The 25,948-nt window shown below is 45.4% G+C and overlaps 1 protein-coding gene across 1 annotated transcript in view; it reads left to right on the forward strand.

Moving 5' to 3' along the window:
* The first annotated feature begins 4,992 nt into the window (after positions 1–4,992).
* HLF (HLF transcription factor, PAR bZIP family member) overlaps positions 4,993–25,948 on the forward strand; it is a 35,397-nt gene continuing 14,441 nt past the window's right edge. Inside the window, exons 1-2 of the mRNA XM_039716041.1 lie at positions 4,993–5,320; positions 6,490–6,825. Of these exons, the coding sequence (XP_039571975.1) occupies positions 5,215–5,320; positions 6,490–6,825 (442 nt within the window). The 5' untranslated portion in view covers positions 4,993–5,214. The remainder of the gene's footprint in view (positions 5,321–6,489; positions 6,826–25,948) is intronic.

Here is a 25,948-nt window from a genome sequence, read left to right on the forward strand (position 1 = left end):
TCCATGTTCTGCGTCACGCAGCTGGAAATGCACTGCCCTGCGAGGCCAGCCTGGGAACTCGCACTGCTTTGGGACAAATCACAACTGAAACAAAGGCTGAATTGTGACCCTTTCCCAATCCTCTCCTGTTTAGTGTTTTTGGGGGTTGATTTTTGGGGTGTTTTGGTTTTGTTTGTTTTGTTTTGGGTGGTTTTGGTTCTGGGGTTTTTTTTAATTTTTGTTTTGTTTTGTGGTTTTTTGGTTTGGTTTTTGTGTTGTTGTTGTCGTTTGGTTTGTTTTCTGTTGGTTTTGGGGTTTTTCCTGAGCATCTCACTCAATCCTTTCATCCATTGTTTTGGCTCCCAGAGGGCTGAAGTGGAGATCCACCCAGTGGATGAACCAGTGGGTGTTTAAGGTACTGTGAACCATTTGCTTTTTCAGTCTGTCCTGTGCCTTGACCCGAACACTTGTTCTGCATTATTTATCCTCTCCATCTTGCAGCTTGTTCTCTGCCCGCCTACTTTTGCTACTCTTTTCTCCAGACAGAACATATCTAACAGAGGAATGAAGTGACAGTAGCAGCTCAGCTGTGACCATACAGATACCTGACCAGAAGCTTTGATCTCAGATTTGAGAGATCTCTCACTGCACATACAGTACTGGCTCCCATTTCACCCTGAGACAGAAAAGCCTGAATTCTTCAGAACAGTGTATATTTAAATACACACAGAGTTCTAGATCTCAAGCTTGACTGTACAATGCCTGTCTCCCAGCATGGGAGTGGGTGTCTCTCCATCTATCAGTGACCATAATTCTGCTGAGCCATGATTACTGCATTGTCTTCCAGCCCCACTTTTATCCCTTGTCACACACGGACACCCCTTTTCCCACACGGACACCTCCTTTTCCCATACAGACCCCCTTTTCCACACGGACACCCTTTTTTCACACAGACCCCCTTTTCTCACACGGACACCCCCTTTTCCCACCGGGAAACCCGCTTTTCCCACACGGACACCCCCTTTTCCCACACCGACACCCCTTTTCCCACACGGACACCCTTTTTTCACACGGACCCCCTTTTCCCACACGGACACCCCCTTTTCCCATACAGACACACCCTTTTCCCACCGGGACACCCCTTTTCCCACACGGACACCCCTATTCCCACCGGGAAACCCTCTTTTCCCACACGGACACCCCCGTTTGGCCGCGGTTGGGGGGGGGGGGCGCGCTGAGGGGGCTGTGCGCGCGCCCGCCGCTGCCCCGAAGTAGGTCACGGCCCGCGCGCGCGCGCGCGCTCACGTGACGGCCCCGCGCGCTGCCCCCCGCGCCGCGTGACCAGGCGGGCGGGGCCGGGGGGCGCCGTGAGGGGAGCGGGGTCGTGTCCTTGTCCTTGCCGCTGTCCCCTTCCCTGTGCTGCCCTCACGGACACATCGGCACCGCGGCCAGCGCTCTGCAGGTGTCGGGGTGCCCGGGCCCCCCCGGTGGCCGCCCCGTGGTCCAGACCGGCCTCTCCCCGTGGGGCTCCGGCTGAGCAGCCCCCGACCCCGGCCCGCAGCAGCCATCGATGTCCGTGAGGGCGCGGGGACCCCATGTGGGATGGTTCAGGGAGGTGATCACCATGTGCACCTTGGTAGAAGGACCCCTGAAAAGTATAATCACACTAAATTTTTTCTTTTTTTTTCTTTCTTTTTTTCTTTTTTTTTTTTTTTTTTTTTTTTTTTGGAAATTTAACATGATCACCATGTGCACCTTGATAGAAGGACCCCTGAAAAGAATAATCACCCTAAATTTTTTTTTTTTTTTTTTTTTTACGGTACATTAACCACTGGTTAAAAGAACTTGGTTTGAAAAGAATCGGATTTTTCATATAACTGATCCCAGTGATTGAAACAACCATGAGCAGAAATATAAATATTGGTTGAGATAATTTTTTTTTAATAGGGCACCCATCAAGATATTTTCAATACAAAGCAGCAGAATAGTCTTTCATAAGCCACAAAACAGACATTTTATGGGTGAATGCTAAGCTAAGAACACATGCCAGAAATTGTATTGCAATTGGGAAATGGAGAAATTCAGGTAGGGTATCATTAGCTCTGTTTTGTCTTGGTTGGCTTTACCTGGCGTGCACCATGTGGGGTCAGCCAGTGGTCAAAATAGCGAAAAAGGAATTAGGGGCCACTTTTGGAAAAGTGTAGCAAGTAAAAAATCAGTAATTTGTATGTACAGACAACAACATGGTGTCCTGACAGCCTGGAATTTAGGTTAATTGGGATGAAATCTGCCTGTGTAGCATGGCTGGAGTTAAATTACTGTTCCTGTTGTGTGAGACCGAAAATAACAGCTCCAGCACCCTGCTCAGGTGCTCTGCCCAGCTTCGCTGGCTGGTGTATAAATCAGGAAGAGTTATTTTGGCTTTCACCTGCAGAAATTCCCGGCTCCTGTGTGTTGGGAATGCAGGGTCTGTAACTACACGCAGTGGTGCTCTGAGAGGCTTCCTTTTGTTCCACACTTGCACCGATCTACCTATAATTTACTCCATTCCACGTCAAGCAGGGAAGCAGTGCAGGTTTCCTGTGCTTCTGTGCTGTTGAAAATGCTGTTTCTTTCTGCTGAGTTGGGTCAATAGTCATAAAAACACAAGTAGTTGTGCTCAAGTTGAGCTTCCACCAGAAACTAATCTTGTTACTGGTGTTTCCCAGTATCCCCATTACTTTTACATCTTCTGTTCTATTTACTCTTTGCTGCTTATCGTGCCTCCCAAATGCATCTATTTTTCTTTAGACAGCATAGAAGAAACATTCCGTACCACATCTGCATATGGATTGGCAATCACCCTAATCTTTGTGTCACTCATCTGTGCCTCTGTAATTAAAGGTTTCCACTAACCGGCAATTTGGCCGTCTGAGGCAACGTTGGTATGTGTACAGTCATTTAATAATCCATGGCTTTTTTCCCTGCTCAGGTGACACTTAACAACTCCTGTGTGCTGCTATCACACCCCTGCTCCAGTTGTGAACCATGTGGCATCTGTGGCATCCCAAGGTTCTCCCAAGCCCTGCTCAGCCGTGCCCCGAGTCTGTTCCTGTCACTTGTCTGGTTCTGATGGCCACAATCCTCAGTCTTCACGTTTTTGGTTGTGCCAGTGCAGTTTTATTGATTTGAGCGTACTTTGGACTTTCATCAGTTGCTTGTTTTAGGCAGTTCATTTAACAAGACACCAAATAATAGATGATAGAATTACAGAATATCCTGAGTTGGAAGGGACTGACAAGGATAATTGAGTCCAGCCCCTGGCTCTGCACAGACACCCCAACAATCCCACCCTGAGAGAATTGTCCAAAGGCTCCTGGAGCTCTGGCAGCCTTGGGGCCGTGCCAGCTCCCTGGGCAGCCTGGGCAGCACCCTCTGGGAAGAATCTTTTCCTGATATCCAGCCTAACCCTCCCTGACACAGCTCCAGCCATTCCATTCACACATGTAACAGGTACAGTAGATACACAAGGGCAGAACATAACTGTTCCTCAGGCAGCTTATATTTCTAAATACTGGGCAGTTTAGGCACATAACTTATCTGAGTCCTGTTCCTGGTCATGTAATACATACAGCAGATACACAAGGGCAGAACATAACTGTTCCTCAGGCAGCTTATATTTCTAAATACTGGGCAGTTTAGGCACATAACTTATCTTTATTTGCTTCTAGTGAATATTTACGATTATTTGTATTTGTTGATGGTTAAAAGCTGACTTTTGAAGAAAGAGTCACAAATAAACACAGATGGTAAAACTTTGCAAAATGCGATCCAAAAGAAAACCCAAATGAGAATAAGGGAGATACGGATGCCCACAGGCACCTGAAGGGTGAAGTTACTCTGGGACCAATGCGGTTCTTGCACAGCCTGCATGGGCTGAAGGCCAGAGCAGATGGAAAGTCAACCATGCCTGAATGAGGATCATGGTGAGTGGGGAGGAAAGTCCCATTTGAGCAAAGATGGGGCCTGGGAGTCTCAGTGGATGAGAAGTTAACATGAGCTGGCAATGTGCCCTGGGGGCCAGGAGGGCAGTGGGATCCTGGGGTGCATTAGGAAGAGCGTGACCTCTCCCTCTACTCGAACCTGATGAGGCACATCTGCAGTATCGTGTCTCATCCTGGGTTGCTCAGGACAAGGGAGAGGCCACAAGGATGATTTGGGGTCTGGAGCATCTCTTACAAGAAGAGCCTGGAAGGGAGCTGGGCCTCTGCTGTGGAGAAGAGAAGACTGAGAGGGGATCCCATCAATGAAGTATCTCCAAGGCAGGTGCCAGGAGGATAGGTCCAGACTCTTCTTGGTGGCGTCCAGTGACAGGATGAGGAAAAATGGCCACAAATTAAACCACAAAATGTTCCACCTCAATGTGAGGAAAAGCTTCGTTCCGTGGAGGGAGGCAGAGCCCTGGTACAGCTGCTCAGGGAGGCTGTGGAGTGTCCCTTTCTGGAGATGTTCCAAACCCACCTGGCCATGCTCCTGTGCCACCTGCCCCGGGTGATCCTGCCTGGGCAGGGAGGGGACGGGGTGATCCCCAGAGGTCCCTTCCAGGCCGCAGGACTGTGAGATGATGAGAGCCCTGCCCGTGCTGGTGACGGTGCCGTGACCCCAGGCTGCCATCTGGCACAGAGGCAGGGCGAGCGCTCGCAGAGCCCACGGCTGGCTTCCTCAGACACGGGTGGGATCCCCCGCAGCCCGGATCCCTCACCGCGGCAACGCCGGCTCCCGCTGCCCGGGGGAGCGGCCACGCTCGGCTGCCCCGAGCGGGGTCAAACGTTCAGGCTCATTAGCATCTCATTAACACATTCCTCCGGTTCCCGGGGAGGCGCTGCGGCCCGCGAGGGGGGGCTGGGGGCGGCTGTCCCGGGCTGCCCCCCCCGCTACCGTCCGCGCGCGTGCCGGGGCGGGGCGCGTGCGGGGCGTGGCCGGTACCGGGGAGGGGCGTGGCGGGCGCACCAATGGCGGGGCCGCTCTCGGGCGTGACGTCAGCGGCGGCGGCGGCGGAGCAGCTGCGCGGCGGAGGGGCCTGACCAGCGCCCGGTCCGCGCCCTGTCCCGCGGCCCCAGCGCCCTTGGCCACCGGCGCTCGGCCCGGCCCCACGCTCGGCTCACCCTTGCCGCGACAGCGGCTACAGCGAGGGGAAAGGAACCGCTCGCCGCGCAGCTGCCCCCTCCCCGCCGCCGCGGGCAGCCCCCACCGATCATGTCGCGGCCGCTCCCGCTGAACCCCCCATTCCTGCCGCCCACCTACGGCGTGCTGAAGTCCCTGCTGGAAAACCCGCTCAAGCTGCCGCTCGCTCACGAAGACGGTGAGGCTTCCCCGGGACCCCTCGCAGTGCGCCCCGGTCCCGCTGTCACTCGGGGCTGCGGCACGGCTTTCCCTTTCCCTTCCCCCTGCGCCCCCCCGGGCGCTCTCCCGGCGGTGGAGCCCCGGGACGGCTCTCTCGGGGCGCTCTATGGGAAGGGTGGCCGCCGCGGCTCCATCTAACGGGACGCGCTCGGTGCTCCCATCTCCGGTCCCGGTGCATGGACGCCAAGGGCGCCTCGGGTAAAGGGGGCCGGGATGCCCATCCCAGGCCCCACAACAAACCGCTCCCGGCCCCGCGGCCCCCGCTTCATCGGGAGAAAGTTGCGGCTTCCCCGGGAGGCGGAGGCAGCTCGGAATACCCGCATCGCGTATGGCGAACGCATCGAGCGCGCACGAAAAGCAGAGACCGAGGGAAGGTCTCGCAGTTCCTCTCCTCGCCTTCCCGAGTTCCACTGCCAAGCCACTCGCAGGATTTCACCGGGGCTGTTGTATGAGGTTAAAAATAAAATGCTGCGAAGGCTTGGTGGCTGACAGGAAGCTTTAGGAGTTCAGATTCTTGCAGATCTTGCAGAGAAATCAGGCGTTTCCCTTACAAAACGTGCATTGAAATCACTGGGGGCTGTAGAAATGAGGAAGCCTCAGTTAAGCTTTTTTTTTTTTTTTGCTTCTACCTTTGAATATTTTGTCTCTTGTGTTCTGGCAGCCTTTGCCACTGCATTTTAGTAACATTCAGAAGTGCAGAATTTGAGGACTATTTGCTTGTGCCAGCAAGACTGGGACTTTAGTTTAGAAGAATGACAGGATCCCAGGGATTTCAGGCTAAGACTGCTCCTTTTCAAGAGAATATATCAATAGCTTCTGGTTTGCTAGAATACTTAAATATTCACTTTTAAGTTTGTTGAGTACCTTTAGATGCTAACATTCAAAACTGTGTATGGAGTGGAACTGTTAACTAAAAACAAAGGGCAGTCTCAAAAATGTGGTTGGTTCCCACAAAGGTGCTCAGTGACATGACCCATCAATTCTCTTCTAAGTAGAGTGAGTCAAAGGAGTTATTTTTTGAAGGGAATATTCCTTTCTTACACCTGAGAGTACAGCAGAATAATGGAAGTAGTAGTAAATGTTTTAATTACTGAATTCTTACATGTTTGTTATGTGTTTTTGTTTAAGCATTCGGTAAAGAAAAAGACAAAGAGAAGAAGTTAGATGATGACAGCACTGGTACCACAGTCCCTCAGTCAGCTTTCTTGGGTCCAACATTATGGGACAAGACACTGCCATATGATGGAGACACTTTCCAGTTGGAATACATGGACCTGGAAGAATTCCTCTCAGAAAATGGCATTCCACCTAGCCCAAACCAGCACGAGCCTAGCCCACACCAGTCAGGTCTCCAGCAAGCTACCTCAGCATCACCTTCTGTCATGGACCTCAGCAGCAGGGCTTCTACTTCAGTCCATCCAGGCATGGTGTCGCAGAACTGCATGCAGAGCCCAGTTAGACCAGGTAAATCAGCCCTCAGAACCTCCCTGTGGAATTTGGCATGAACCCCTCCTCCCCACTGTAAATCACTGCTTCTCCCTCTGCAGCTGGCAGGCAGCTTAGAGCCCAGAGGATTCCTGTCACTCACACTCCAGCAAATAAAAACAATAGCTCCAGCTATCACTAAGCTGCTCCACCAGGATTTCTGTGTAAATTATTGAAGGAAAGCTCTGGGAATTCCATGGAGACTTGCCTATCTTAGTTGGTGTCTTAGCTGTTAGCAAGTAAAAAGACCATAGACAGAATGGCATAGATGCCACAGTGTTAAAAGAGCAGGGAAAAGGACTGTGAAAGAGAATGTTCCTTCAGCCAATATTTGATGTGCGAACACAGGAGTGGGCAGTCATTCTGGAGTTAAAGGTTAATGCTTCTTACTTGAAATTTTGGCCATAATCTTGCTCTCTACTGAGCAAAGTAAAATTTGCCACAGGAACTGAGTTTTGGAACAACATTATAATCTTGCTTAAATTGGCATAAACTGAGTGTAACTCTGACCTGAGTTCATAGCTTGCATCTGTAGTCACCTTACGCTTAAGAAAACACCGTGGAGTCCAAGGCCTGGTTGTAATGCACAATTCCAGCCCGACTGATGTCAGTGGAAGTCTTTTATTATTTTATTAGCACTTGAGATCATCCCTTTAGAGACACCAGTTCGAATCCAGAGTAACTCCTCTGGCTTGACACCAGCATGGCTGAGATCATGGGCAGTGGAAGAGTGTCAACATCGAAGTTTGGGAAACATGGAGCTTTGCCTTTTTCCTTAAAAAAAAAATACAGAGAGTGACTTATTTATTGTGCTCTTCTGCTCACATTAGGTGTGCTAGAGCAAAGTGTGCTCTTGGCAGCAGGAAACCACTCCTCTCCCTTCTGCTTGATCGTTTGCCATGCTCAGTGTGCGAAGTCATTGTCAGAATCATCTGATAAGGAGGCAAAATAAATAAATAAAGGGGCAAAAGTTGTGGAGCAGGATGAAATAGAAATGTCTTACAAGTTTGCGACATTGCTGTCTTGTTAAAAAGAAATAAAATATCCCCCAAAACTCCCCAAACCTGTCAACATACTCCTTGGCCCTCCATCAGAACTGTGTGTTTAGTCATGGATTTCATTTACGTACTTTTACTTTGTGTGGATTTGACTTTGCTTTGTGTTTCAGTTTCAAGGCTTTTCATGGTTAACTAATAACTTATAAGGGTGTCCAAAGTTAAAATATATTTGGAGTAGGCAAGAGCAGAACATGAAACCCATTGCCTTTTCTGAGCCAGCTTTAAAAATAGTGCATATGTGCTACATTGTTTTCTGTCGCTTGTGCACACACAAAATTAAAAGCAGATAATCTGTCCCTATTCTCTCTTTTTTTCAGAGGAGCCTAGTAGTGAGCCAGGCTTTTAATGATCACCTGTCAGAATTTATTTGTAATCAGCTATCTGTGTGACTTTTCAACTCATTGATTTTTTTCAGTTTATCCTGAGCCTTTTGCAGCTCGGGGTTACAAATTTATCTCGCAGTGCACTTTTTTACTGTTGTAAAGGGCGTCTCTTGGGGGTAGGATAAAACATTTAATTTGCTGGTATTTTTCCCAACACCATCTTGCCTTAACAGGAATAGTTTTTGTTAAATGTTGTGTGGTTTTTTTTTTAAGGGTGCTCACTTCACTTCTTAAATAATATTTTCTTGTCCCCCATTACAGATAGGAATGTGGCTTAATTAACAGTAGTTTATCATCAGGTTGTTGAAATTTTTATGTGCTGTCATGTGAAAATCTTTCTTTGACAATCAGTACTGAAGAGAAGACCATCTCACAGTTTAGCATTTGAGCAAGTTAGAGAATATAGGAGCGTATCTTTAAAAAAAATCAGTAAAAGTAAAAATGAGCATTTAAGAGTTATCATAAAAGGGCCAAAGTAAATGTGCTGCTTTGAAATAGGGAGGTAAATGTTGATATCATTGTAATGGAGCCTGTTGCTTAATATGTCTTAAAACATTTTAAATAGATTTTTTTTTAATGTCACTTAAAGGTTTTTAGTTGGTGTGAGCTATCCTTCCAGTATGCATAGTGCTGTGATTTGTGTTACTGTAACAAAGCAAAGAACAAGTCGTAGGAAGTATACAATTTCAGTACAGATTAATTCCATGTGATCCTACTACTTCCAGGAAAACTGTATGTTTTAGGTGACAGTAATTCTAAAGACATTTCCGTGGTGTTTTCTGAATTTTGCCGTGCAGCAGAGAGCCTGTTTGAGTGTGAGGGGTAGAGCGAGGGTCCAGTGCTGTGCTGCTGCTGTCCCTGTCTCAGTGGCTGCGGGGTCTGGCACAGGGGTCACGTGCAGGTGGTCACAGCTGCCAGCCTGGCTGTGCCCTCGCGGCGTGGGGACATTCCCCCTGCACGTGGCTGGGACTCTGTGACTGGGGACAGGGATGCTCCGTGGCAGAGCAGCATGGGGAGATCTCATTTTGCGCGTGTGCTCCAGCACAAGCCTCGTCTGTGTGTAGGAGTGAGTGGTGCTGCCCAAACGTGTTCTGTGCTGCGTCTGGAAGAGATCAGGAGATCTGCACTAGCATTCCCTGGGTGCCATCAGGCTCAGCAGAGCTGTGCTGACCCTGCCTGTGGACGTGACAGTACCAAAATCCTCACTGATTTTCTTTCTCCCTGCTAAAAAATGTAATGGCAACAAAAAGGATTCTATATTTTCAGCTCATATTGGTCAATGCAAAGATGTTTAGGCTCACCAGTTTATCATCTGCAAAGAACAAAGCGACCACCTGCTTCCCATACATTTCTGTTCAGGGAATCTACCTACAGAAATTTCTGGCTTTGTTTTGGTGAGGGACACAGGGTAATGACTTGCAAGAGTGAAACCATGTATTTATCTCTCACAGTGCTGATTTTGTTAATAAAAATAGTATTTTGATTTATTTTTAGCATTGCAGACCAACATTCATTGTCATGTGTAGATGCATTTAAAACTTCTGTTTTGTGTTGGTACTGGATGCTGGTAGGTTGGTTGAAATCTGTGGTCTCCTCAGAAAAAGGTTTTTTATGAAAAAGATTTTTATGAAGCTTTCAAAGTAACCCATTACTGCAAACACACTTTTGTGGTTCCTCATGTTGCGCACCTCATGTAGTCTTTCAGTGGAACGTAAATCTCCATTTAAATGCAGAGTCCTTCAGGAAATTTGGAGTAATTTTTAGCTGTTTGTATGTAAAGGGAGGGTGTATATTTTGCAGGTAACTAGTTGGTTGTTGCTTTTCACCTGGCACTTCCCCTCATGTAGCCCTGATGGAGGTGGTTGGGGCAGGCAGTGTAAAGGTTTGAAAGGTGTGAATTAGAGAAGCATCAGCTAGATCTGGTAGAGAATCCTAGCTAGAAGGTTTTTGGGATTTTGTGGTTTAGATGTGAATTTTCAGTTTGCCACCAAAAAGCCTTGGATGTGGGCTGTGTCACAGGGATGCTGCTGGCACAGTGATAACCAGGTGCTGTTTCTGCCTTGCTCCAAAGAAGAACAGGGCTGTTGGGGGCTCTTGGGAGAGCTCCCTCTTTGTGTTGTCTGTGGTGGTTTTCTGTCTGCGCTGCCTGCATGGCTGGGTGCCTTAGACTATTTGCCAAAGATTATTTAAGGAAAGGGAAAAAAAAAAAAAAAGAGAAACAAGCTTTATGATCCACTGCAGAAATATACCTATGTGCAATATCTGCAAGTCTTCACTTTGAAAAAGTAAAATTAGAGGCACATTAATCAACAAGCTGAGAATTGGTTCCATGTGAAGTGCACTTACACCTCCCACCCCCCAAAGATTTTGATGCAATGCTGTGGTTTATTTGCTCAGTCCAGATACTCTGTCTAGAGCCCAGTATCCATTACCCCTGGCTTCTGGCGGGGTCTGAGCTGCAGTGACTGCCGGCAGGCAGGGCTGGGTGGGTTTCGGTGCTTTTTGGGGCTGGTGTGTGTGCTGGGCCCGGCAGCCGGCCGGGAGAGGCCTGCTCGTGCTCCGCGCAGCTCTGAGGGGTGAGGCGGTGCCGGGGCAGCCCCTGAGGGTGTGCGCAGCACTCCGTACTGCAGCCTGCCTCTCCTAACGCGATCTCCTCCTCCAGCACAGCGAAGGGCAGCCTTCCCAGCTGCCGGCCCGCGCGTGGAATCCTCTCCTGAGCTTTAATCATTGTTTACAAGCCGTCCCCGCGTGTTGCGGGAGCCCCTTCTCTCGCAGAGGCCGCGGGAATTTCCCGACCTTTGGCCTCCCACGTGAGGGTGGGTCTGACCGGCTGCACCGCGGGCAGGCCGGCACCGGGAGCTGCTCTTCACATTGAGCCTCACGTGCGGCTCGGGCTGCCTGCAGCACCATGTGCTCCAGGCACGTGTGCCTGCCCTGTGCAGCCCGGCTCAGCCCGGCTCCGCTCCCGCCGCCGCGCCGGGAGAGCTGCGCCCCGCGCCGCCGCCGAGGGAGCGCGATCCGCGGGCGAGCCTCGCAAAACTGCTCTCCGGATCAAAGGGAGATGCAAAATACATTCAGGCAAACATTAAAAATAGCCTCTCACATGATAACGGCGGGGGGAAAAAAAGTGCTGAACGCACAGGCTTGTTAATGCTGGGAGCAAGAACACTGTGTCTCCTTCAAGAGAGCTAATTTTAATATTCACAGTTAAATGTTGATTATTGGTTAAATAATTGCTTGGCTGCATGAAAGAACTTGAAGTTAGTTCGGAGTTCAAACAGTAAACAACATGAAATAATCTCGGGTGTTAGGATGCACAGGGAGAGCTCCTTGTGCGAGGAAGGGCTGTCCCAATTTAAGAAGAGAGCACAGGGAAAACCTGGGATTTGGGGTTTTTTTTTTGTCCCCTTAAAGATATTTCAAGGCTGTCTTGAGTGTCAAGCTTGTTACAGTTACTTAGAAAAGTACAATGTATTTTTCAGGGCTTTGCTTCCCATCTCAAAGTGCACTGCAGAGTGATTGGCTGTCAGTGCAGTGATTTGATTGTTTTAAGGAGCAAGCACAACCTAAAGTCTTTCATAAAACAATATATTAGATTGTTTTAAGGAGCAAGTACAACCTAAAGTCTTTCATAAAACAATATATTAGATTGTTTTAAGGAGCAAGTACAACCTAAAGTCTTTCATAAAACAATATATTAGATTGTTTTAAGGAGCAAGTACAACCTAAAGTCTTTCATAAAACAATATATTATAGTCAGGAGAGAAGACCTCATCAGGAGATGTATACAAAGACACCACTATTATCTGATTAGATGAAGCTACTAGGAAACACATTAAATTGTTCAATCTCTACATATTTTTATGACAGCAAATTGGCAATTGTGGAAGCTGCAGTGGCCAGATTCTGCCAATTAATCTCAGCAATAAGTACTTTGCTCCTCATGTGGTCTCCCTGATTTCTCTATTGCTCAGCAGGTAGGCAGCTTGTTGACTGCTCTCTGTCACCTCCCAGGTGGAGCAGCAAAATGTCACCATTCACTCTCTTGTCATTCATCTTTCTGGAATTTTTTTAAGGGGGGTAACAGCTCTCAGTGGCCAGTGGAGTTTTCACAGGATGAAAGGACTTAGTCACCATCAGTAAAAAGGACTTTAGTGCATCATGAAATAGTTTGGTTGCCTGGCAGTACACTATGGAGCTGTTTAGTATTTATATCACACAAAACTTGAGCATAGGCTTCTTTTTTTTTTTGTCTTTTGTTTAGTCTTCCTTTCACAACAAATAAAATATATTTTTAATATTTTGTCTGAATTTCACACAAGACTGGTGATCAGAAAAAAATATTTCAGCTGAGTTATTTTCAAGAAAAACTGTGGGTTGATCTTAAGTAGATAATGAAAGCTCTGTAAAAAACCATTTACTTAAACCTCACATCTATTCCACTTAATGGACTAAGTTATACATAATTACTTGGTATAGAAAATGAGTGTAAAATGCACAACTGTGTCAAAATGAATTTATGGCAAGTGGTTTTTTTGTAGCTTGTAGAATTGTTTTTTTATAAATGAGCAAATGGTGATAGAGAAGCTCTATGTTTATCACAAAGCTGAATTTGGTCCTGAGAGCTTGAGAGCTGCAGTGTGGAGAGCTAACACAGGTGTGTAAGGCAGCATGTGTTGCAACATTTCTTTTCTTTTTTTTTCTTTTATTCTGGTGCTCTTCACAGCACTTCAGCTTTGCATTACTGAGGTGCTATCCATCAAGTTTTAAACAAATGCAAAATATTGTTCAGCCTCGCACATTTCTGACACGCTTGAAGCTGTGGTACAGTTCTGCTTCCCCGTCCCATTCTGTCAACTAAGGTTTGCCAGGGCTAAATTTGGGCCAGATTTTTGTTGTGCACCTTCCAACACCATTGCTTAGCTCCTGTGATGTGGCAAGCTCTTGCTTCAGGGTTCTCTGCTCAACTTAGAAACAGCTCTAGCTCTTCATCCCACTGGCATTATTCTCTTGTTCACATTATTTGCAATTTAATGAAAACAGGCACTGAGCATCTTGGAGCTCTTTGTTTTGGTGTATGGCTGTTGTAGGAGGAAGTAAAAAAATCCAAATTGCGTTAGGGTTCTAGAAAACTCAGCCTGTTGTTAACTGGAACACAAATGTAGATTGCTACTCAAAACAGGAGCCCGCAGATGGGTTCATTGGTATGTGTTGCCTACAAGCAGAAGCTACAGAGAACTGATGCAATAACTCACCTGTAACCAAATGTCAGTCTTAAATATGGAGTTGTAAAGCAGAGAGGCAAAAATACAGAGTTTAACAAAGATTTGTTGAAGATGGAGAATGGTTTAAAAAAAAAAGCATTCTTTTGCAATTAGCCTTAGGGAGCTCAGCTTGCTGTAAATTCTTTGTTCTGGAACATGGCTATGGACAATAGGTCAAAGATTAAGTAATTCATTACAGAACTGGTTGGTTCTCCTGAATTTAATAAACAAATGAATGAACAGGGTTCTCTGTCCACAGCAAGATCAATTAATTTGTGTAGCAGTGATTGGATCTTAAGTTTTATTTAAAACACTTGCAAGGCTTTCCTGCTTACCTAATGTCTGTGTGGCCACTGGTGTCTTTGAGGTGAGCTGGTCATGCAGCACTCGTGGCACAGGTGAAAGCACTCCCAACAGAAATTAAACGTGGAGAGGAAGGAAACTGTAAATTGCATTTGGAAAAAATGGAGGAAAAGTAATGTGAAACTTCAAAGCACAAAATACTGCAGAAATGTGTTTAATGGAGCAATCAATATTTTTAGGACAGCAAGATTATTGAAATAACAGCACCAAACCTTCTTGTAGAAGACCATATTGCTCAAGGGTGCAGAACATAAAGCACAGGCTCAAAGCTTGCACTGAAGCAGAGATGACTTAAAACAATTCAGTCATTTTTACCAACTCATCATTGCAACATTTGGAAACTTGTCTTATTCCACCAAGAAATCTATTTAAAAAAAACAGCTGTGTTCTTGCCTTGGTAATGCTTATTAAGTAGGAACTAAGCACTCAAACCCAAATCTTCTTCCTCATCACAACAGAGAGGGTTAAACTGAATTTGAAGGGCCCTGCAGCAATCAGCCCTCCACTACTGCCTCTCTGTGCTGCACAGTGGAAATATGGATGTTGGTGACGTCTGCAGTGCCTGCAGCTGCAGCCCTTTGGTGGGGCACTGGCCCTTCTAGGCATTAACTCCTGCAGCATTTGCTTGCTGTGAGAGATGAGCACTGGGGTATTATTTTGTTACCATTTTTCTATGAAAATAAACCAGTACCGGTCGTGGTAGGAGTGTATGGCCTCTTGCCTGCTCCTGCTTGCTGGTTTTTGATTATATTGGCAGATTTTAACAAAATGTATTGAGAAAGTCTTCAAAGATTTTGAAGAATTGATTACTGTCCTAAAATTTTATGAAAATAAATGAGTGGATGTGTGATGGGATATAGGATAGGAATGCGTTGCTGAGCAGGAAGAGTAATGCAAATGTGCATTTTCTACATCAGAAAAGGTAAATAAGACCTTTAAAATGCCTGATCTGTGTGAAGTGCTTCTAGAAAAGCTGACACCCTTTTAGACACCATGAGATGTCAGTTCACTTTGAGAAAAGAATCTGCAAGAAACCAAATTTAATTGGTTTAGTGTGTGTTGGAGGGAGGGGAGTCAAACTTTTTCTGCCATTCTTCTTCTTCTTCCTTGGAACTCGTCAGCTTCTCGAGTTCTGTGATTAGATGAGACTCTGGAGTTTCATTTATAAAGAGAATTTAGAAAATGAGCTGTAAGGTTTGTAAGCCAGGTCTTGAAAGTTCTGATCCCATGCAATGGAATGGTCTTGATCCTCTCCAAAGCCATGCACAGTTATTTTACTGAAAAAGTTTCTCAACTTTATGCATCCTTGCTGTATCCTTTTCCTCTTGTGCAGCAGAGTCACCCCAGCTCTGCTGCCTCGTTTGAAACTACCCTGCAGTGTTCCAAGTTCAGATTTGATGGCTCTTATCACAATTATTGCAGTGTCACATGTGGGTGGGCGTCCAAGTGACCTTGTGCGCGCATCCTGCCGCTCATCCTGCGCTGCACACGGAGCTGCCTGGCTCTAATCTGGGAAACTTTCCACCCTGCCACCAGGGTCTGGGCTGCAGCGAGGCCAGGAGTCAGAGGGGAGCAGAGGAGAGTGAGAGTGGGCTAAAAATGTTGAAGGATCAAAGAGGAAAATTAGGTCATGGCAGGGTACGTGCGCTGGGAGGAGGGCTGGGGGAGCACAAGTGAGGAGGAAGATTTGTTTTGCTATTGGCTTTTCAAAGTTGTGCAATTTAAGAATTGGATTAACCTGATATGACTTTGCTTTTCTGCCAGATTAGATATGTTGAATTTCTTGGCATTGTGAATTGTACAGTACATTTTGTGCTGTAAAATAAGGGTGTGTCAGGATAGAGCTGTAGTGACACAAGCTGCTCTCAGTGTAATGCAGCACTGCTGGGTGGACTTCCCTGCTTTCTCTACCCCAATACGTTATTGGCAGGGCATTTACAAACCTGAGAGAACCTCTCTGTGTCCCTGCGTTCTGTTTCCAGCACAGCATGAAGACATTTTAGTACCATTTCTGGTAAGGTAACACTCACCTGAGGTCTAAGAATCTGTTTGGCCTGGCTCTGGCATATGCAATATTAAATGTCTCTAAAAAAGAAAAAAAACTGTTTAAAAATACACTAAAGCGTTTCTTCCTGCTTCCTCGGGATTAAGTTGAAGAAAGTTTATTGGGAAATGCTGCAATTTCTTTTGTCTGCTTTTTTTTTCAAAGAGCAGATACAGATCTGAAATACCTGCAAGTGCTGAGCTCACTGTTGTTTGAAGTATACCACAGCAGCATATCAATGTCAAAGTAAAATTTCCACAGTAGTATATGTTTGCTCAATGGTTTTGGTTTTTTATTTTGTTTTTGGTGCTGCTTCATCCCGAGATAATTTGATTTGGTGTATCCCTTTTATACACTGGGCTTGTCCTGTGAGACAGCCCAATTCTCTCTGCTTATTGCTGGGTGTGTACTAAAGGAGGGTGGACAGAATCATGACCCTGTCCAGCTGGGTGATTGCTGCTCTGATTAATAAAAAATGTGAAGACTTTGGGAAGTGAAACTACACATAACCTTGGGGCACTGTTGTTTAATTCCTGCTCTGGTTTTCCACTTCTCCAGGAACTTGAGCCACCCAAGCAGGTCAGTGATGAGGGACTGACAATAGCCTGGCCTTTGTCACCAGTAGGGGCCTGCCCTCTGTATCAAGAGCTGTACACTGAAAACTGAGGAGTTAAGTCTCTGCCTGTAGTGAAGATTGAGTCTCTTGGAAGAGTGTAAATAACAGATCAGGTTAATAAATCACATATCTAGATTGTGTCATACTCCTCAGCCATGTGTTGTTAATGTGTGTTACTCTACTAAGTCACAAAGGCAAAAGCCACAGGGCTTGCTCACCAGGTGAAGGTGTTTCTAGAGAGGGAGAACATTCTTTGAATTGTTTCTGAAGTAACAGAGCATTTTTTGAGAGCAACACCAATTGAGTAAAATGGAGCAGGAAGCTGACCTTGTGAACACCTGCATCACTCAGCTCTGTACTTACCTGAGAGAATTAGGGAAGAGTGCAGCATGTTTAAAGTTAAACCGTATATCTGCCTTCTGAGGAGGTTAAACCACAAGCCTTCAGTAACACATGTGGGGCAGCTGTGGTTTGGGTATCTGCTTGAAACACCTTACCTGTGGGTGCCTTGGCGCTTAAAAAATCAGGGCATGGATTGTCCAGGCTGCTAGGCCTGGTGTGGATCCATCCATAATCACGTGGCTGCCCTCAGGAAGGCTGATCTTTCAGTTGGACCATGCTCATCACCAGGTTTAAGAAGCCCTTTTCCAGAGTCTCTTATCTGCTCAATTTTCTCAGTGCGATACGGTTGATGTCATTGTTGAAAATTGTGGTAGTCTCTGTCTGGAAGCTGTTCTGGACACGTGAAAAGGAGTCATTAGACAAGGAGAAGGAAAGAGCTGGAAGAGTAATTGTCAACTCGTGTGCGTCTCTGATTTCACCAGGTGCTGCACGTGTCTGGTTTATCAATTTATTTCTGTTAGAAAGTAAACAAATCTCACTTTTCTTACGTACTCTGGTGACTGCTTCAGCCAAGTCGCTCTTATCTGCAGCAGGGATGTACTTCTGAGGTCTTGTGTTTGGGGGCTCTTTTTTCTGCATCCACATGTGATCTGCTCTCAGGGATCATGTGCAGCTCTGACACTGGCCAGGGATGCTGTTTGTCTGTCCCTAAGTCATTTATTTAAAGTTATTATAATCACTTCTATCAAAGTGTAATACCTGATCATGGGGGCAGCTGTTATCCCACGTTTTCCAGGTTGAATCCTTTGGCCAGGTTCTGTCTCACTTCGTGGCTGTTTCTGTGTGTTCAGGGGGTGTCTGCACAGTGTGAACCCTGGGGGATGTGCACCATCCATCCTGAGCCGCATCCTGGCAGCTCTGAGCACCTCTGAGTCTCCTCGGTGGACTTCAAAGCCACTCAGCATTTTGCATTTTTGAAACACTGATGTGTAGCTCTCAATCCTGTCCCAGGAACGAATTTCCAGTGCCTTTTCCAAGTCGGGTTCTCTCAGGATCTGCATCCTTGCAGGAGCTGCTGGTGTGTAACTCCAGTGGAGATCCAGCTGAGCAGGGTGCTCAGCCCTGGGAGCCCAGTTAACACCTCATTAAAATCCACCACTGCTAACCCAAACCTTTAAGCAAACTCCTCAAGTAATTTTTTTCTGCTGCCCTTCAGTTTGCAGCCCGTGGCTGGTTGTTTTCCCCTTCCTCACGTTTCCCCAAGCTGCTGGTGTGTACAGTCTGAAGATCACATTTAACCAACACAAGGAAATCAGCTTGGCCCGACGGGCTTCTCCATCACGTGGCTGCAAATGTGTTCACTCTGTTCTGCCAGATTATGGCTGGCTGAGCAAAATACAGTGAAGCTCTGGGCTGCTGGCCAAGCTTTTATTTCAGTTTGGAGCTTACAGCCACATATTTGCTCTTTGGCAGGACATCCACTGGGGTATATTTGGATAGTAATCTAGCATTGTTTTGCTGCTTTTTTCTTATTTCTTTTATTTTTTCTTTTCTTTTTTTTTTTTTAATGCACATGGATAGTGTAATCCCAACACTTTGTCCAGTCTGTATGAGATTTGTCAGTGTGCGCTGTTATGTGTGTGCACTCAGAACTTGTAGGTGTGACCTTTGATAAATATAAGTCAAAGCAATTAACTTTCTTTTATTGAAAAATGCTGGATGTCCTACTCTTTTCCCCCTCTGTGCTGATAACAGAGCTGTGTTGTTACTCTTTCCAAGATCAAAAGCTTCACTAGGGTTTGATTGAAGTCCAATTATGGAAGGAAGTAACTGTGCTGGAGCCCTGAAAATAGCAGTAATTGTTAAAATAATAAAGTGTGTCCTTGTGTGTCTTTATAATATTTAAAACTTCTTTTGGGGTGGAAGGGGGTGGCTTTCCTCTAGCTTTAAAATGAAAATACTCGCAAATGTCCTGGGAAAATAAGAGTGTGCTGTTAGAGGAATTTCTTTTCTCTGGATTTCTTCCTTCAGTTCTCCCCCCCAAGCTGCCTTCCTCAGAAGCTGTTTGCATGCAGCCTGACTCATGTAGGAAAATAAAGCTGGATTTGATTTTTAACTGTATGGGAAGCTTTGAGTTTGGGGGGCGGGAGGGGATAAAGGCTTTATGATGCAAGCTCCTTTATTTCTCTGTGAAACAAAAATGGGCTTTTCAAAATGCAGTGTGTTTTGGAAATTTGGCTCTGGGTTTGAAACCCCAACATCTCCAAGGGCACCCTTGTATGAAAAAGCAGTACAAAAAGACAATGCTTGGGGAAGGGGTAAAAATGAGGGCAAGGGGCAGTGTTTGAGGGGCAGTTCCTGTCATCTTCCAAAGGGACAGTGATTGTGGAGGGATTTGGTTGGTTTGGTTTGGATGGATGGTATTGAGCCTTGAATTGTGGGTATTTGGTTACTTTATCAAAAACTTTGAGCTGTGTCCGAACAGATCAACACTGGCAAAGCTGAAATACTGTACCCCAAATCTGTATGTTGTTGTTTAGGATATAAATATATTTTTGCTTCCTCTTAGTCTCTCCTGCATCCTCAGAGAGGAGGGAACCTGGGAGGAAGCCCAGTGGTGAGGCTGTCATGTGGAGTCAACGGGCAGAGCTTCAGCAAGGGAGAGCTTTGGGTCTCAATCTTAAAACCCAGCATGTCTAAATGCCCATTTGCCAGTTGTAGTGTTGAGTTAATTGAAACGCTGATGTGAATAAATAGAAATGAAGATGATAATATGGACAGTGATTGCCATAGGGGCTGCTTGGTGATTGTACAGCTGGGACTGGTTTGAAATTACAGCGAGATTTTACCAGGGTTTGGTTCTGTTTGTTTTTGGTTTCTTTTAACTCACGTGCTTGCACACACATCTGATAAAGGTAGGACAAGATAATCCTTATGTGAAAATCAATCCTTGCATGCTATTATTTCAGCCAGCTGGAATCAAAATCACTAAGTACTTGAATAAAATCTTTGCATCATAGATAAATGGTATCAAGTAATAAGCCCAGAGGATTGTACAGAGCAGGACTAGAATTTTCTTGGCCCCTTAAATTCTTAGGACAGAACCTATTAATTTATTAATTTGAATTTTACTGTTGCACTCTCTCCACTACAGTAAAAATTACTTAGTCCTTCCTTTTTCTTTTAAATTCATCTATTTATTCTGACTGTATGACAGCTTTATGTATATAATATCTATAAAATACTCTGCCTTTTCAGCTGCCTGCTCTTACTGGGTTTGGATGGATCTTTGGAATACAAGCTGCTTCATTGCCTTCTGGAAATTTTTATTTATCAAACGCCTTAGCAAGGGGTGCCCTGTTGGTGTTTATCCAGTTGGCAGCTTGAGCCTCTCTCAGAAACAGCCCTGGCTATCTCGAGGAGCTGCTGAAACTCATCAAGCAGGTTCCTGCTCACCAATTATCCAGTTAAGCAGAAAGAGGAAAGGTGTTTCTCTTGCTTGTGTTTTTTTCTTCACTAAGTTTAACCCGTTCTTCCCCAAGCCTGAGTAGTTGTGGGTGTGTAACATGGCAATAGCAGCGGGGAGAGTCCAGGAGGAGAGGGGCAGAGAGGATCTCTTACACACTAAAAAACACACGAGGATTGCATCCCTCAGCTGGGACAGACAGGCAGCTTCCAGCATAAATCTACAGCATTCTGATTCTGAGCTGAGTCCTACCCAGCGTGCCTCACCCTGTGTTTTGTCCACATTTTAACATACTCTTAGGAAAATAAAAGAAATTCCCTTCTCCAACCAAACCCCTCCTTACTTCAAGGCCAATAATGAATGTTACATTGCTGCCAGAGCAAATTTGTTGATTCCCAAACACTCCTACTGTGTCTTGGTTGGAAGGCTTAAATTGCTTGCATAATAAGTGCTGGGGATAATAGAAAAAAGCTCTTTCTAGTAGAGTTCTGGTTTTCAGTACATATTATGAGAATAAATAAATGCTCAGATGATAGCAGACAGCTGGGTTGTCCACATCTGACTGTCTTCTGCATTGATTTTTAAGACAGACCATGTGCATGGCTGCTTGCTGGCTATCAATACCAGATGTGTCTACTTGGAATTCAGAGGGATTGTCAAGTGACAGTGCAGTTGTGAAACAAATAATTTTGCTCTTGATTACTGAAAATAGTAAATGAGTGGCTAGGATAAAGTGAATTGATATTCTCAATTCCAGTAGAGTACAAGAGGATGAAATGGCTTTCCTGACTGCCATTAACAAGCAGTGACTTGGTGAATATTTTTATTTTTTTTCCTTCCTACCTCCTGCCCAAGGAATTGGCTCCATGAGCAGCACGACCTCCATGGGTCCTCCGATGTGTAAGGAGGCTCCTGCAGCCAGGGAGGGAAGAGCTTCTTTCATTTCCATTGTTTTCACAAAGCTTGTTGGTGTGGATGCCTTGCTGCCAAATTTGCTGGAAATTGGCCAACAATTTCCCAAGCTTTTGGGAGGGGGCTGGACAGACATGCACAACAGGACTGCAGAAAACTCATTTCTCTGGGAAATCAGCTTAAGAACAATTGTCAAGTACCAGGGGGCACTGAAATGAAGTTTGCAAAGCAATTGAAGGAAGTGGAGGTTGTTTGATATCTTAATTCTGTACGTGGCCATTAACCAGGTGCATAGATACAGTCCTTGCCCACAGGTTGGATCCACACTGGCAGATTTCTGTCTGCCCAGGACCTGTCTGGAGCACTGAAGTGTAATTTGGTGACTGCACTGATTGATTTGGAAGTGGCTGGAAATGCTTAGGAAGAAGCAGATCTAAATACTCATTAGCTTAGGCTGTGGCAGAGCTTGATCTGGATGTCTGAGCTGTGCTGGCTGAGGGGTCTATGAAATAACCTTTGACTATAGGTAGGGCTTTCTTTTGTTTCCTGAGTAGCCCAAGAGTGTAACTAAATATTTACTGCTGTTTCACATTGCTTTTTATATTTTTAAAAGGAAGATCTGTGACTGCACACATTGGAATGCATGTTAATAACAGAAATGGAAAAGACCCTTTCCATCATCAGGATTTGATTGAATTTTGCTTGTGCATTGAACCTCAAAGACATTTTCCAGGCAGCAAAATGGAGGCCAGAGAGGTAGAGCCAAATTGTGGGGTTACTGAGCAAGGCAGCTGCAAAGCTGGGTGACCACCTGATCCCAGCAGCTTGGAGAAACCTCTGATCCGGGTAAGGGTGGGCTGGCACTTGTGCTTCTTCCAGGCTGCAGGTCCAGCAGGTGAGGGCTGGGGTTGTGTTGTGGTTGGGCAGCAGCCTCTGAGCTGGGTGTGAGTTCTGTGGAATGCAGGTACATCAATAGCCTGGGCATGAGGAAGCAAAAGGTTTTCACCTGTGAATAGATGAGTTACTTCTGCTGAGGTACACAGGAGCACAGGGTTAGCTTCTGTAGAGAGAAGACATTAAAGGTGGCAGGAAACATCTTCGTTGTGAGATTAGCTCTTAATATATTTCTGAAAATCTGGAGCACCATAAATCTGCCAGTGCCATTTTCTTTATTCCTTCTGCATTTGTAAAAGGAGAACCAATAAAAATGTTCCATAAGCTTTGCTACATTAAAAAACCACATTTATATGACACAGCTCTATTTTGTATAATTTTTTCATATCTGAAATACAGAGGGCTTTAGAATAGATGAAGAAAAGCTGCATATCTGAGTTTAAGATAAAATAAGATGATCCTTGTGACAGAGACAGCAGAAATGATGTGATATGACAGTTGCTGTAGCAACACCACCTACTTCATGAAAATCAGAGTTAACAGGGGTGTAAAAGGTAAAGCCCACATAATTTTCCAAGCCTGTGAATTGCTGCTGCCCTCAGCCTGCAGTGCTTTCCAGCTGTCCAGTGCTTCTCCTTCCTTGTGGACACAGAATAATCACCTTTTTCCACATGGCCAACTCCTGCAGACCCCATCCTGTGCTGAGCAGGGGCACACTGTGGGAATTCTGCAGGTGACCTGGAAATAGGAGGGAAAGACAATGAAGGATTCTGTCCTGTCCTGTCCTGTCCTCCCTGCAAGTCCCCCAAAAGCCCCAGATAACAGAATACTGCAAGGCCTGTGCTGTGTCTGCAGAGAATGGGACAGCCAGCAGTGTAAAAAGGAAGCCAAGCAGTCAGTTTGCTTCTGTGGGACTCAGCTTGTAAAGCACTGGTGTGTTTAATGTCAATTGTTAAGTGTTTTAGGCACAGAAGGTCTCAGGGATAAGGGCACTTCCCCCCTCTCAAATAAGCTCAAAATGATTGAGGTGGTTCTCAAAATACCTGGTTCTCCCTACCTCTGTATTTATAAAATGCCATCTCCTATGTGTAAAAGCTCCTATATGCAGAGAGTTGATCAATGATTGGCCAGTGCATGCTGGCTCAAGGTTACATTAAAATATATTATTTTTAATATATTGAAAAATTTAAAATATATTGACTTAACACATTAATGGGGTTTTTTTGTCATTAATTGGAAGTGGAGAGCCATGCTGTGTATGATAGCAAGAGTAAAATCTGTATTACTTGTGGACTGGGGGAAGAGTGTTTAGAAGAAAAGGCAATCTCATATGGATCTCTTTTGCTGACATGCCTCCTGAAGGTATCACAATAAATGAAGGGAGCTTTGATTTTTGTGTCTTGGGGCATTTTAATTTAATTTTTGACATTGATCACAATCTTCACAGGTTCAGCATGCCTGTTGCATTGAGAACATGCATAGTAGTGTATTCAGAGGCTTAGTTCAGGGCTGTGGGCAGCTTGCAGAGGAGTTCACAAGAAGGAATGTAAGTATTAGAATTCCAGGATTTCTTCAAGAGATATTCCACCACCAGCCTTTTCACTGCCTCTGTTTGTAAAGGATTAACTGGAAGGTTTTGTGCATGTTGCTCTGACTGCTCCATGAGTTCTGTTATGAGGCACAGAAGTCTCTGCAGGCTTAGTTTGGGTTTGGAGGCTCCTCAGCAAAGCAGTTTCTTGCCATTTTCTGGTACTCAGTGACTCCCTCACATTTAGAAGTGAATTTGTCAGTGCCCAGTGTTCAGTGCTGTAATATCTTTTAAATAGGTTTGCTTTTTGAAGTTACCTGATTTTCTTTGTGTCTGACATGCCACCAAAACCTGTTTTATGCATCAGCTGTAAAGAAGTAGTTGCAGACACAGGGGCAGCATCAATATTCACCGTCCTGTTTTCCTGGAATTTTCCCTAAGTGGCTACGTGTTCCCTTCCTTCCTCTGGCCCCCTTTTTCAGGCTGCCCAGGCCTGATGCATCTGTATGGTTTGTAAATGGAGATAAATGCATCAACAGAGAAAAATCTACAACCACACACACTTTATGTGTGCTCCTTGGCTATAAAGCTAGTATATAAAAGTAAGTTAGACCTCTGCAGTTAGTGGGCTGTAACAGCCCAAGTATAATTTTTTTGGGTTTTGCTGTTTGTTTGGAATTTTTTTTTCCCCCAAGACATATTAGGGGATCCTAATTTAAGGCAGAGAGAAAGTAAAATGCACTCAGCCTTCCTTAGATTATGGGAACAGTGTGTTCCCATTCTGGCAGCTCTAATTCTTAAAACGTGATTATTTTATACAAATCACCCTCAATAAATTGTCACATAAAAAGTGCGCTTTGTTTTAGTGAAATGTAAAATGTAAAAAATGTAAAAAGTGACTGCAGCAGATAGTTCAGATTTGTGTGCACGGAGCAGATCAAAAGAGAAGAGGAGATTTTCAAGTTCTGTAACTCTGCCCAGTGACCTCTTTTCCTTCAGGGATGTATTCCAGTGCTGCTGATAGCATCTGTTGTCTGTCTCTCGGGCTCCCCATTAGCTGCTGATTGGGAGGCAGAGGAAATGTACCTGTTTCACGTGGCTTTTCCATGCCAGCTGAAATCTCCCTCGGCTGTGTTTTGATAACACACCCAGGCAAGCAGGGCTTGGGTACCAGAAGTGGGTAATAGATCCATGAGTCATGGGTGGCATATGCTGTCAGAACTGCAGGAGGGCTCTTTGCAAGACCTGTTTACTGAGAGCATGCTGTCCTAGATAGACAAATAAACAGAACAATGGCAGAGGGACTGACTTGGTCTGGAGCATTGAAAAGCACATTGGCAGTGGCACAGACACATCCTAGGGACAAGTGTTGTCTTTGTGTTGAGCAGAATTTCTGATGAGGGCAGTTTTATGGATGGTGAGGTTGTGTGGCAAGGTGAGGGTCTCCCAGGGAACAAGGGACAAGGCAAGAGGAAACAGCCTCAAGCTGCACCAGGGGAGGTTCTTGCTGGATGCCAGAAGAATTTCTTCATTGAAATGGTGTATAGCATTGGAAAGGGCTGCCCAGGGAGATTTGGAATCCCTGGAGGTATCCAAGGAAGGCCTGGACATGGCACCCAGTGCTCTGCACTGCTGATAAGGCGGGGATTGGGCACAGGTTGGACTTGATGATCTTGGAGACCTTTTCCAACCTCTGTGATTCTCTGACTCTGTGCTATATGAGACTGTTACCTAAACCAGGGGCTCTGTCTAAAATTTACTGGTTTGATAAAGCTGGGTACCTAGTTGTCCAAGGAAAGGAAAATGGATGTTTTTGTCTCCTTCTGGATTCTTCCCTTTAAGAAAAGAATTCCTGTACTTTTTGATGAATCTTGCTGTATGTGAATTGTCAGGTAACAAAAATATGCCAAAGGACGTTAAGAAGCTCCAAGGTACCAGAGAACATAAGCATCATGAACTGAGACATGCTTCTAAGCCAAGTGTAAATTAAAATTAAATACCAGTGTGAACATTCTTCCCTGCAGCTCTTCTTCTGGCCCTGTCCCTACTGAACTCCATCTTGGCTGATCTTTGTAAGGAAGGCAGCATCATACAGAAAAATCAGAAAGGCATTTAGGAATGCTGTGGATTTCATGCTTTTCAAGAATTTAAAAACCCCTGTTCAGTGTCCTGGGAGCAGAATCAAACCCTCTGTTCCTCCATGTAGCCATTCTGCAAGGCAGTTGTTCAGAG

Source organism: Passer montanus, unplaced genomic scaffold (assembly GCF_014805655.1).
Source record: "Passer montanus isolate IOZ18808 unplaced genomic scaffold, ASM1480565v1 scaffold35, whole genome shotgun sequence".
NCBI lineage: Eukaryota > Metazoa > Chordata > Aves > Passeriformes > Passeridae > Passer > Passer montanus.